Genomic DNA, 13,385 nt, shown 5'->3' on the forward strand with positions numbered 1-13,385 from the left:
GATTAACAGGGCAATAAGAATTAAATGAAAGTATCAAAGATAGATTGAATAATTAGATTGAATAATTAGAAGGTAGGTTACATATATTAAAAAGAATTCTATTCGATGATGAATATTCGATCTGAATATATTTGAATTTAATTTACACTGTTAAATATTAAAGGTTAAAATCAAAGGTTAAAATCAAAACATTTAACATATTATTTTTAACTTCCAAGTATATCAGTGTATTATTATTTTAATACACAATATTATTTTAATACAAAATATATATTTAAAAAAACAATCATATCTAATCAACTTATTTTTCTGATTGAATTGCTTAATTTCAAAGTAAACAGCATTCATATTAATGTATGCATTTAATAAATATTAAATTTGAGTAAATTTGAAATTTAATACATTTCTCTTAAATTGTTTAGCTTCATTATTTAATTAATTAAATTAACAACATATTGAATAGGAGCAGTGACGATCTATAGAAAATGATTAAAAATAACTCAAATTAAATACATATAACTTAATATTATAAATTTAACAATATAAGCATCAGAAATTCTCAATTATACATCCATATACATCCAGATTCTCAGTAATTTTCAGTTTAACTATTGTCCCCGCCTCAAATTATCCGGATAATATACTCGAAGTGATCTTGACAGCATGCACCTCTTCCACGCGGCAAGCTGCATCATCCGCATAACATTCACGTCTCGGGCCAAAAGCTCGGACCGAAAGCTCGGCCACAAGCTCGACTTGAATTCAGTGGCCGCGAGCACGTTGGTCCGGTTGGTCCGGTTAGTCCGATCTATTTTATGCCCCGTGTAAGAAGAGTCGATTTTGAGAGTAGCTCGCGAAACTCGGGGGCGTGTACGCGCCCGTTAAAAGTGCGTGTTACGTGCTGCACGTGCCAGGATGTCGTCGAGCTGTTTTCTTCACGAGCCGATCCACCCGCCGATAGATCTCGGCGATCAATCCGACGCGTTCAAGGTGGAGTGGCCTCCTTGGAAAGGGAAGCTTTCTCGCAGTCGCGCAATTACGTGCGGTGATTTGTCCCCTCATTTATCTAGAGGTCGATTGTGTATCTTGATCTATGAAACGAAGTAAAAATGATAGAAATGAGTACATTCATTCAAGTACTTGAGCAATAAAAGTATATACGGAAAGAACGGTTTGATGAACTATATAAAAATTTTGCTACGTACAAATCTGAAAATAAATTTTGTTGGACTGATCGAAATAATTATAGGACGATTCAAATTATTGGTTACTAGAATGTCAAAACTTTATGCAACATTGCTCATTACGCTTAAATTTCCTACGTAATTATTTTAAATGATCCAAATTATTTTCAAATTTGTATTTAGTTAAATTTTTTGATACTTCAACAAAATTATGTTTTTTCTGTATAAATATTTTAATAAATTAGTTCACTTTTGTAATTTTCATCAAATCGTGTGGTACATAATCGAATCTTTGATACGAGAACCCGATTGAACACTGTTTTTCGCAAATTATGAGATTCTTTATAAAATAGAGAAATCTCTATGGGGATTTTCATTCATCCCTTCTCTGCGAAGTCTGCAGAAATTGTATTTCAATATTTGGTAATAGTTACTGTTACTTTTCGTGAAACTATAAGTAGATCATCTAAGTGCGTTTCGTGACAAGAATTCTAGAAACGAAAGCAGCAGCGCTATGATTGGACGCATTTTAACGTTATGGATTTTTGAAGAAGATGAATAATCGTTGTTATGCCCCATTTTATCGATATTACATCCTGATGAAAAATGAAAAATGATTTTACGTCACTCAAAGAAAGCTATTCCTAGTTTAAATATGTGTTAAATAATTAATTAAATATAATTGAACGCAATTGTTCGTGTAATCTATAATATTAAATATAAAAATTAGATGCAATTTACTGTAGAGAAATGTAAATGATGCGTATTATTTAATATTTTAATATAAATAGTTTAACGTACATTTTTTGGGATAAATTATAACATTAAATTACGCATACCACATAAAATGTTGTGTTTTATATCGTATAATACTAACCTTAATACTAATTATTGTTTAAGTAATAAATTAATACTCATTCTTCATTCACAATCATATTAACGATGTTAACTTTTTCTCAGTTATGCCATAATTATTGGACATTAATGTAAGAATGCCAGTCATGAAGCATTTGATAATGAAAAAAAAAATGTATAATGTAATAGTACATCACAATATATAGATATTACACTTGACGTAACAATTATACAATGTATATACATATATATTTATTCATTTACATGTATATAATGCATACGATATTTATTTATTTATATTACATATACTATATTCTGTTTATTTTTTAAATATTTATATCACGAATGCAACACGCTGTATTTGGTGCACGAATAAATCAGAAGCCAAACCATTAAAAAATATAAATTTAAATCCTGCATTTTCATAACAAGATATCGTTTATTGAATCGAAATAAAAAGCTTGTTATTTTTTTAATCTTTCATTCGTGAATATGATTTTTTTAAATAGCAATCTGTCGAAAACATTTTCTCAATGACATTGCTTTCTTTCAAACCCAAATATTCGCATTTCGTAAATCAAGTCTCTTTTCTAGAAAGTGATTTGCTTCTCGTCTTCCTATAATTAAAGAAACGGATATTTCAACGCAAAAAGAAGTTGTAAAGATACATCTATTATTTCCTTGATAGATTGATGATTCCTTGTATAGATACGGTGACTATATTTTAACGGTGACTTTATTTTAAAGGACAGTCTTTTAGATATAGCTGTCCTTTAGATTTATTTGTTTCTTCAAAACTCAATTTTGCCCTTTATTTTGATATTACAGGAAATTCTTTTTAATTAACGTTCCAATATCTACATTATGTTAATGAGCAAATTTTTACGAAAAATATCTTACAGTTTTTATGTATATAAATATAATTTGTTTTTGTTTTTATTTTGCAATTATATTTCTTAATTTTTTAAATTAAATTTATTCAAAGAGTCATCATTTTTTATTATTTCGAATCTTTTATTATTTCAGATCAAGGGTTTGTTCCAATCGAACCAGTTTCAAACTATCAGAAAACTGCGCATTATTTGAATTTGATTATATACTGTGCAATAAAATTTTATAGTGCACAGATTTTTGACAATCGCAGACTGATTTGAAAATATGTAGGAACAAAGCCCTAAAATTTTCAGATTTGTCCTTTATTTTCTTTAAGAAAATATAGTTATCATATGTACAGGGGACGTTTCGCGAACGATATGTGCGCTGAGAATGTGGGTGGGTTCGACGTCGTCGTTTCACAAGCACGTCGATGAAGCTCGAGAGCTTAAAGCCCACGTCCGTGTCGGTCGGTGGTGGAGATCGATATATAGGAAACATGCGTAACTATGTATAACGTCGCGGCCGTCCCTTTCGTCTTTCCGTAATCGGCCGCCACGCCGTATAATCAGCTGCTCCGCACGCGACACGTCGATACACGCGTATGCGTGTGCCTGATTTAAATTTAGTGCCGCACTTGCCGCACATTCGGGATTACATAACGAGCGTGTGCCGGATGTGTTTTCACGCGACTTTTCGTCTCTTTGCAGGGCAATGAGCATATCCGGATGTCCAAATTCTGCAAGGAGAGCAAGGAGGGCAAGTTCGTCACGTTCCTTTACGAGGATGTTCGTACTCTGTATGAAGGCTTTCGTCGAGGTGCCAAGGAGTCCAGTAAGTCTTTATCTTCCAGGGCTGAAAACCCAGGGAAAAAAACCCAGCCTGGATATTTTGGGGATTTTATTGAGATTTTTAAAAATAAAATTAATTGTTTGATATTTTTTTATTTAATATTTATAATTTACGTTGTATTTATTATTATTTAATTACATATTCAAATGAAATTAATTGTCAAAACGAGAATAATATTTTGTAAAAACATTAATAATGAATTTCAGATGAAAAAAACATTTCTATAATGAGACAAAGGAAAAAATGATGAAGGAGAAAATGACATTATATATTTGATATTATGAACTATATGTTGATATTTACATATTTGGATATTGAACAGAGAAATACTCAAATATTAAATTATTATTCAGTATACATATATTAAATATTTATAAATTCTTTTTATTTGTTTTCGACTAAAAAATTTAGTTTTTTACAATTCCAATAGAACTCCAAAAAATCTATTAAGTTTTTTGAAGGTTGAGTAAAATAATATCGATCCTGTTATCTTCAAATCTTACATCAAAAGAACGATTGCTAAAGTCTGAAAATTTAGCTAGATATAGATTAGAAAATAATTTTATTGTTTAAAATAATTATATAAAATGCTCAAACTAATTTCTATAGGATGTCAAATTTTTTGCAATATTGCTCATTATCCTTGAAATTTTTGCATATTTATTTTGATAGTACAGATTTATTTTCAGATCTGTATCTAGCTACATTTTTAAATACTTTAACAAAATCATTCTTTTTGTGATAAGTGAACAAAATTCTGATATTATCTTTTATAATATTTTTAAAAATTTGTAAAATTTTTCGAATTTTGTAAGTTTTCTTCAAAAATTATAGAAATAAGAAATATTAGTTACAACATTGGAAAATTTATGTGAGGAGTGTGAAGAATTCTAGTTCTTACGAGAAGGTGCACAAAACGTGTATTTTAACGTTATAAATCTAAGCATTTGGGATCCGTCTATCTTTTTCACTTATTTAAAGGGGTTTTTTAAAAATCTCTAGACGTTCATGAACATATTTTTAAATTTGTAAAACAAATGTTTAAATTTTATTTTGGAAAATAATAAAATGAATAAGGAATGCAGAATCCATCAAGAAACTTACAAGAAACTTACATGAACAAAAATCAGATACGAAATATCCAGTATTGTACCGCAAGAGTTAAAAAGAATTTTCTCAGCATTTTTGAAGTGTTCCAATTCATATAAAAAAATCTGATTTTCCTAAAAATTATAAAATTATGAAACTGCAAGAATTCTAACAAATTCCGATATTGAAGAAATCCGAAAAATTATATAAAAAATGTTAAGAAAAATTTTTACTAGGAAAAAAGTTCCCTTAATCTTCGGAGGAAGATTAGAAGAAGAATTATTTACGAACATTAATTCAAATTAAAGTTTAATTAATATCTCGCGCGCTTATTCAATGTATTAATGTATTCAATGCTGATCGAAAAAACTAATATTCGGTACGCTGCAGAAAACATCTCGCAAATCCGCCATCGTCGCGAATGTGCGAGTAAAATCACATAAGATCTGCGGAAGCGATCTTGGCGTCGACGCGTCCGACACTTGCAAAATTTGCAATTGCAATTGTGTCGATTTAGCGGCTCGTTTGGCAAACAGCGCGACATAGTGGCATTATAAAGCAAAATAAACAAGCGCGCGCAAGTAGTTTCCTAACGAGCGCGCGAACTACGAATGGTGTTTAACGACGAGCGACGGCGATTTGCCTTTTCGCCTCCGTTGGCGATTCGATGACCTTTCTGACGAAGGTTGATAATCTATTTTGATCCCATGTGTATCTCTTATTTTTGCTATGCTGCGTAACTCACGCCCGCGTAACCGACACCTGTCGCTGCAGCTCTCTATAGGTCTCGCCTATAGCGACCTATAACGACGGCGAACAATAACAGACATATCTGAAGATCGATAATCTTGCTAAAGATGATCTGCTTATAACCTGGCGATCACACGGAGGAAATCGCTCGTAGATGATTATCCGGTATACCTACGCTATTACTAATTCTTTACTGTCTTAAGTCCTAGATCAACTTGAATGTCTTTGATTGTTCCGAGAACAGTGGAAAGGACACGTGCATGGGAGAAAAAACATGGAATTTTGCTAAAGTATTTAAAAATTTAATTAGATACACAAATCTAAAAATAATTTTGTTAGTTAGATCATTAAAATACAATGAGTGCGAATATTTATACGTAGATGAGATACCTTTAAAAAAAAATTATATTTTTCGACAAAAAGTTCTTGACGACAAAAGTAAACATTAATTAATAATTTATTAATAAAAAATGAAATAGCCTATATATGTCTCAAAATTATTTTACTTAAAAAAGCAATTAAAATACATTATCTTAATGATGAGCAAGAATGAAAAATTATTTTATTTGAATGCACAAAAAGTATTTGTACAGTTGAAAAATTTTGCTTCTAAGAATACGAATTATTTTTGCGCGCGCGAAGCTTTTTTTTTTTTATATTACAATAGAACACACTTATTGTTAATAAATTGCTAATTAATGTTTAGTTTCTATAAATAATGCTTGTTGTGCAAAAAATTTCCTCTGTATGAATTCTTCTTGCATTTATTGTATATAGAACGCATATATAATGAGCAAAGGAAAGTCATCAATACTAATAAAAGTCTTCTAAATCTCCTAAAAAAATTCCTCATTTCTCGAAAACTATCTACTACATTTTATTAATACTGATTAATACTAATCTACTTAGATAATTAAGAAGTAAAAACTCTAATAATTTATAATATTTGTGACTTGTTTCTATTAGTTAAAAACAAATTAGCTAAAAACAAATTCTACAAATGTGAAAATAAAATTCTTACGATTTTCTTGTGCAAATTGCGTAGTTTAAATAATAGTGACTATATTATTGATATTACATTGTTTTATGTTTGATGTTGATTTGTGTCTAGGCCGAGAAATCAATCTCGCAAAGGACATATCTTTTTGAGACGTCACATTAATGTGTTATATAAGCAAACACTTAAAAACAATAATTAACATTCTTCATAATTTTTTTTTATATTATTAACGTATACTTTTATAAATATTCAAGATTGCTTTAATACATAATATATTCACTGAGAAGTAATCCGTTAAGAAAACCTCAATTTTTTGGTCGTTATACTAGTAGAATGATACCCCTTAAATATAAAATTGAGATACAGCGTGAACCTGTTTATAAGACAAATCATAAGCAGCTAATTTATAATCTTTATAGTGTTGCATTATAATGTAATTCTATCGAAGCTAAGGACAATCGCAAAGCTATAGAAAGACCCTAAAAAAAAGAAACTGTGTATGTTTGCGTTTGGGAAGCATAAAGTATGCATATAAATTAATAAAAAATATTTTATATGCAAATGTGAAAAGATTCTAAAAAATCTTATACATTTACTTCTATATATTTCGTACAGATAATTCTTATAAAAATAAAAGAATAGGAATATGTGGCATTATTGCCTACTATTAGTTTTGGGGTCCATGTCTGCTTATCTTACAAAAAAGTTATCTCTTATTCCTTTTCATGAGGTCTCTGAGTCACTCATGTCTGAGCAAAATTTTGCACATCGTCTACGTCGATAAAGTACATTTAAACATATATTACATAATTTTAGTGACGGATTAAGCATTTTGCCGCCCCTAGGCACCAACATCTAGTCGCCCCTAGATGGTTTCATTAATTTATAAATTTGAAATTAATTTATAAAAGGGAAAATGGATGAAGAAAATAGAAGATTTATATTCCCGCATTAGCTGATAAAAATATTTAATAATCCTTATAAGTAATATAAATAGTAATACATTTTTAACTATATTTAGAATATCGTTTCTAATAAAATATGTTAACTGTGTAAAAACGTTAGATTAACAAATTAAAAATTTATCAACTATGTTAAATTTTCTGTCTTGAAAATTTTTCCGTCCTCTCAAATTTACTGCCTTAGGCAAGTGCGTTGTTTGTCTATGCATTATTAATTCATCACTATATAATTTTATCAATTATTACTACCATTTCACTTTTTAATCAATAATTATATATACTAAAAGACTGAAATTAAGTAATTATGGTTAAAAATCCATCTCACTACAGTATTATCATCTCATTGCAATTCATTTAATAGAAATAATTTAATACAAATAATTTTAATAGAAGTAAAACGCGAATGACTCCACAGTAAATGAGGAATAAAAGTGATGAGAGAGAGTAAGGGTTAATTATTGCAAAATTGCAAATAATATTATAAAAAATCGTTATATTATTTGATAGAAGACACTTTCTAGTTTGTATTTATATTTCTAAAGTTTTATTTTTAGCTTATCTTTAAGAAATATTATTCGAAAGTAAAGTTGTACATTAGTGACCTTTCTCTACGAAAAATTTTGACATTCTAGCAACTAACTTAAACGTTCTAATTATTTCGATGGTCTAACAAATTTGTTTTCAAATCTGTATTTAGCTATATTTTTAGATACCTACTTTAGCAAAATCATTCTTTCCATGTGCGATTAAAGTTAGAACAAAACGGGTTAATTTAAATAGATAGATAGAAAGAGAGAGTGAGAGAGAGAGAAAGAGAAGTTAACAGAAATTTTGAAATTACATAAAAAAGATTACGTAGTGTATTTAATTAAACAAATACTATTGGTGCAATTATATATTTTTTAATAAAGAACTAAATATATTATAAGTAATTATTATTATTAATATTATAATATAATAGTAATAACTATAAAAATGGAACTTCATAATTCATATATTTATGACTTATTTCTATACAAACTTAACTGAAAATAAATTCTCTAGATGCGAATAAAATTCTTACGATCTTCTTGTACAAATATCTTCTAACCGTAATTTTACCGTGTAATTATATAGTTAAAAATTCTAAACACTTCTCTTAGTGTAAGTCGCTAAATTAATTGCTCTTCTTGATTAATACAAACGTTCTTCTAATTCGTAGATAACGGTCCCTGTTTGGGATGGAGAGACGGGCCGAACAAACCATACCAATGGCTTCATTACAACGAGACGTTACTCAGGGCAAAGAATTTTGGTTCCGGCCTAGTGTCCCTGGGGCTGACCCCTGGTCAACAAACCTTAGTAGGCCTGTACAGTCAGAACTGTCCTGAGTGGATTCTCACCGAACAAGCGTGCTATTCGTACTCGCTCGTGGTGGTGCCATTGTATGATACCTTAGGCCCCGACGCCTGTGCGTTCATCATAAATCAGGCTGACATTAATCTGGTGGTATGTGAAGATGACCAAAAGTGCAATTTGCTCCTCGACAAAGCGCCGAGGTACGTGGTGGTCTCCTTTGAAACATGCACGGAGAAAACGTCTTTTAGCCACTACATCAAATTAATTGCTTTGTCATTATTAATAATCATTATTAATATTATTAATATAATCATTAATATCATTGATAATCACTAATTTAGAAGTACTCTGCGCTTATCTCCACAAGATACTCTCTATATTTGCTTATCTTTAAATAATTGATTTTTTACATATTACACCGAGAAAAATCTTTGATTGAATATAGATGATTTTGATTATATTAATTAGCATTCCGGTTTTCAATTAAAATTTAGTAGATTTAATCAGAAAATTTTTATTTGTTTATTTTCAACTATTCCAATTAATCCAACTATTTAAAAAATATTTTTCTCAGTTTTGCATGTTTGGCTTGTTTGTTATTTATTGTTTGAAAATTCAAGCAACATGCAATATCCGACTATACTTAATTGGTACTCCTCTGAAAATTTCATTTTACATGACTGTCACACCTATATCAATGTTATTGATTATTGATGGAGTCACGCGCTTAAGAATTGAATACTGCTTAATTTAGCATGTCGATAAAAAAAACTTGTAATTTAGTTCATAATTTAATATGCCAAAATATTGATTTCATAATAATATCGAATAATTTATGTGTAAACGTTCTAAATTAGACAATAAGGTAACTTCTCTCTTAAGTGATTAGAAAAATCATCACAAAGAACTACTATAATAATAGTTCACAAAGAACTCTTATCATCTAACACTTGTGAGTAATAATATTCACAAAAGAAAACATGTCGCAAAATTTATTTTTAAAAATACATATGTTATTAGATCAATAATGCCTCTTTAAGGAGTATAGACAAGATGACGGTCTGAAAAACGGGGGTTCTTCGGAATTTTTTTTAAGTATATAATAAAATCAGATAATTTTGTTTTATGGTATTTTTTATTCTATCAGTACTGAAGTACGTAAAAAAATTTTCTTTATCTCGGATATTAGAATTAAAGTTGCTGTAATCTTGAACAGTTACTTTTGTCTCGTTGACAATGAATCGATTACGCTTTGAAACAAAAAAATAAAAAGTTATGATAGTAAAAAATGAATATAGCTATAGCCAGACATAAGGAAATTACAAAATCACAAAAAGTAACAAAATGGCGGACATATGAATCTTTTTTTTAATTTGGCTTTTTTTTGTTGCAAAAAAGTTGAATAAAATTGTGAAATTTTTATTAATTAAAAAACGGCTACGTCCGGCGATAGAGATAAGTTTTTTGAAAAAAATGCAATTTACATCAAGTCAATTGGTCGAGTAGATTTTTTGATTTGCTGTCAACTAGGTTGATAAACATGATTTTGAGAAAAATACTTTTAAAGTTTTACTTTCAGATTACTATATATATGTTAACTGCACAAATTTAAATTAAAACATTTAAATTACTCTTATTCGGCAATCTCTGACCATATAATAGTTCTGACCATATAATAATTCTTCCGTTTCTTCGAAGAAGCAGTTCTAACGCATCGCCGTACAAAAACTACTCTACGAAAACTGCTATATTTCCGTCAATTTTGCGAAAAAATCTCTCAAAACTTGGCATATGTATTCTCGATCTACATTTATCTTTCAAAATATTACAAAATTAAGAAATCGATTTTTTTCAAAATTTTATTCCGTCTATACTCCTTAAATATTATAAGAGAGAAGAAATTTCATTTTTGATCAAAGTGGGTTTTGATACTTAGTACATAATATTTATATATGTGAATATACAATTATCAGTTCTATGAGTCGATTTGATTTGTCGAATTTGAAATACAATCATAAACTGAAATAATAATCTCACAATTAAATTAATTAATCTTCGATTTAATAATAAAGTCATATCTTAAAAATCTGTAAATATAGAACTTATTGCAAAAAAATATCATCTCAACCGGGATTCGTGAATCTGGATCTGTCGAATTTTGTGTAAGTCTTTCCAATTTGACCGCCGATGCACGATTTTAATCGAAATAACCAATGTACATATGTGGAAGAAATTCCACATATGTAAAAAATTTTTTATGAATATGTATAAATGTGTGTAAACATATATAAATATTCATAAATACGTATAATATCATACACGAAATATATCCATACATTTATACATCTATCTTTCTTTGTAAAATTACTTTTTAATTTCTATTACTTTGTAATAGAAATAATAATAATAATGTGAAAACATAAAAAATAATTCAAGGGATCATTTTCGCATTGTTCGTTATAAAAAAAAAATTGTTTGAAAAAAATGTAAAAAAAATTGCTCATACACAATTATGCATAATTTTATATATATAATTATACATAAGTAATTTTTTTACATTTCTTCAAATTTAATTTTTTCTAAAACAAATAGTGTGAAAATTATACTTTTAATTATTTTTAATATTTTCATATTACTATTATTATTTCTATTACACTAAAAAGTAATTTTACAGTAGAAAGAAGGATATATGAAACTATGAACATGTATTTTTCATATAAAATTATGTATGTTGTGAATACTTATACATATATTTATTTACGTATGTTTATACATATTCATGCATTTTTTACCGGGGACAAATTTTTTACCGGGGAATATCTTTTTCAGGCGACATGCGATATTGAGACTAAAATAGACTAAAAAAATTTCTACTTCACTTATATTATATAATATTTCAAATGGTTTTAGTGAATATGAGGATCTGTTATTTTTTTTTTTAACAAATTTTTTTCACGCAACACGCGAGCCGGAAGCCAAATATAGTCTACATGTTCCGGGCGTCAGTTTTCTCGAAGAGAGAACGCTCTCAGGGCCGCTTTCGAAAAGAGCTTTAAAAGCGCGATGTTGAAAGTATTAATCTGTAACGCTGCTAAGAGCTTAGGCGATACGAAGCGGAGCGTTCTCGGCTGAGGAACCACGGGCAGCGCTTTCCTCCGTCTGAACGATTCTCGATCTCAACAGATGTTTACGGAAGCTGGTGGTAGTGAAAGAGACGCGGCCGGCGACGAACCAACGAGCGAAAAACCGCGGCATCGAGCTATACAAGTTCGACGACATTGAACGCCTCGGCGCGCAGAGGAACCATCCGGAGCTGCCGCCGAACCCGTCCGATCTCTGCACGATTTGCTACACTTCTGGCACCACCGGCAATCCGAAGGGTGTAATGCTGACGCATCAGAATGTCATGGCGTCTAATTGCGCGGTGATAATGCAAATGGGTGATCACGGGATCACGTCCAAAGACATAATGATCAGCTTCCTCCCGTTGGCGCATATGCTGGAACGTTGCTGCGAGAACAGCATGTACATGATGGGTGGTTCCGTTGGATTCTACAGCGGTGACATCAAGAAGCTTCCCGAGGACATGAAAGCCCTCCGGCCTACCGTCATACCGGCTGTGCCTAGACTGCTGAATCGTGTATATGACAAGGTGAGCTATGGAAATTCTCATTGACGATTCCTCTCAGTAAACACTAACGTATAACATCAATATTATAATTTTACACTCAACATCTAATAGCATCCCATACAGCACAGAAAGATTGCAGAAACATTGCAGAATGATTTCACTGAAACATTGCAATATTGTATGGTGGTTGCGAAACGTTGTTGTATCATTGTTTCGAAATGCCAACAATGTTAAGATGTCCGCTTTTTGTTATATTACAACAAAACGTTCCAGCAATAGTACAATGTAATGTATTTGGATAAATTTTTTTACGAAGGCTCTAAAATTATTTCTATACATATATCTCACTAACTTTAATTTTTCTACAAATCGCGTTTCTAGTGCTTTTCAAAAACAATTTTTTATAAAACCATGAAATATTCCAATAAATATAGTATTAATTCTGAAGGATAAATTTATTCGTAAGGATAAAGCATGTATTTGTGTGCCTCGAACGAACTACAAATATTATCCATATTAATATAATAATACAGTCGTTTGGTAAGTTAATTATGGATTAAGTTAATCACAGTGATTCTTTTTAATTCGAAATCACTCCGAGTCAATTGAAATCTTTCAGTCAATTGATTAAAAAAATGACAGTATGAAATTTATCAATAAAGTTCGGCCGCTGATTTATTCTTGCGTTCACATTAAGGATAAATACATCCTCGATCACATAATTAATATTTCAATAAATCGTTTTCAGCAGTTTAATTGCCTATCATCTTATCCGATGCATTGTTTATATCCAAACTCGATATTATACAATCTTTTGATTTCATATTTAAAATAAATATAAAACTTAGCTA

General features: G+C 29.8%; 1 protein-coding gene across 4 annotated transcripts in view; it reads left to right on the forward strand.

The window, feature by feature from the left end:
* Window positions 1-13,385, forward strand: part of LOC108685072 (long-chain-fatty-acid--CoA ligase 5) — a 44,663-nt gene that overhangs the window by 13,427 nt on the left and 17,851 nt on the right. For 2 of the 4 annotated variants that reach the window (XM_018189700.1, XM_018189701.1), the window contains exons 3-5: window positions 3,623-3,746; window positions 8,767-9,103; window positions 12,087-12,555. In XM_018189700.1, coding sequence (XP_018045189.1) covers window positions 3,623-3,746; window positions 8,767-9,103; window positions 12,087-12,555 — 930 coding nt within the window. Of the gene's footprint in view, window positions 1-756; window positions 1,041-3,622; window positions 3,747-8,766; window positions 9,104-12,086; window positions 12,556-13,385 lie in introns of those variants that run through there. The other 2 variants (XM_018189699.1, XM_018189702.1) reach the window with 2 other exon arrangements.

The sequence above is a fragment of the Atta colombica genome, unplaced genomic scaffold, assembly GCF_001594045.1.
Source record: "Atta colombica isolate Treedump-2 unplaced genomic scaffold, Acol1.0 scaffold145, whole genome shotgun sequence".
NCBI classification, from domain to species: Eukaryota; Metazoa; Arthropoda; class Insecta; order Hymenoptera; family Formicidae; genus Atta; species Atta colombica.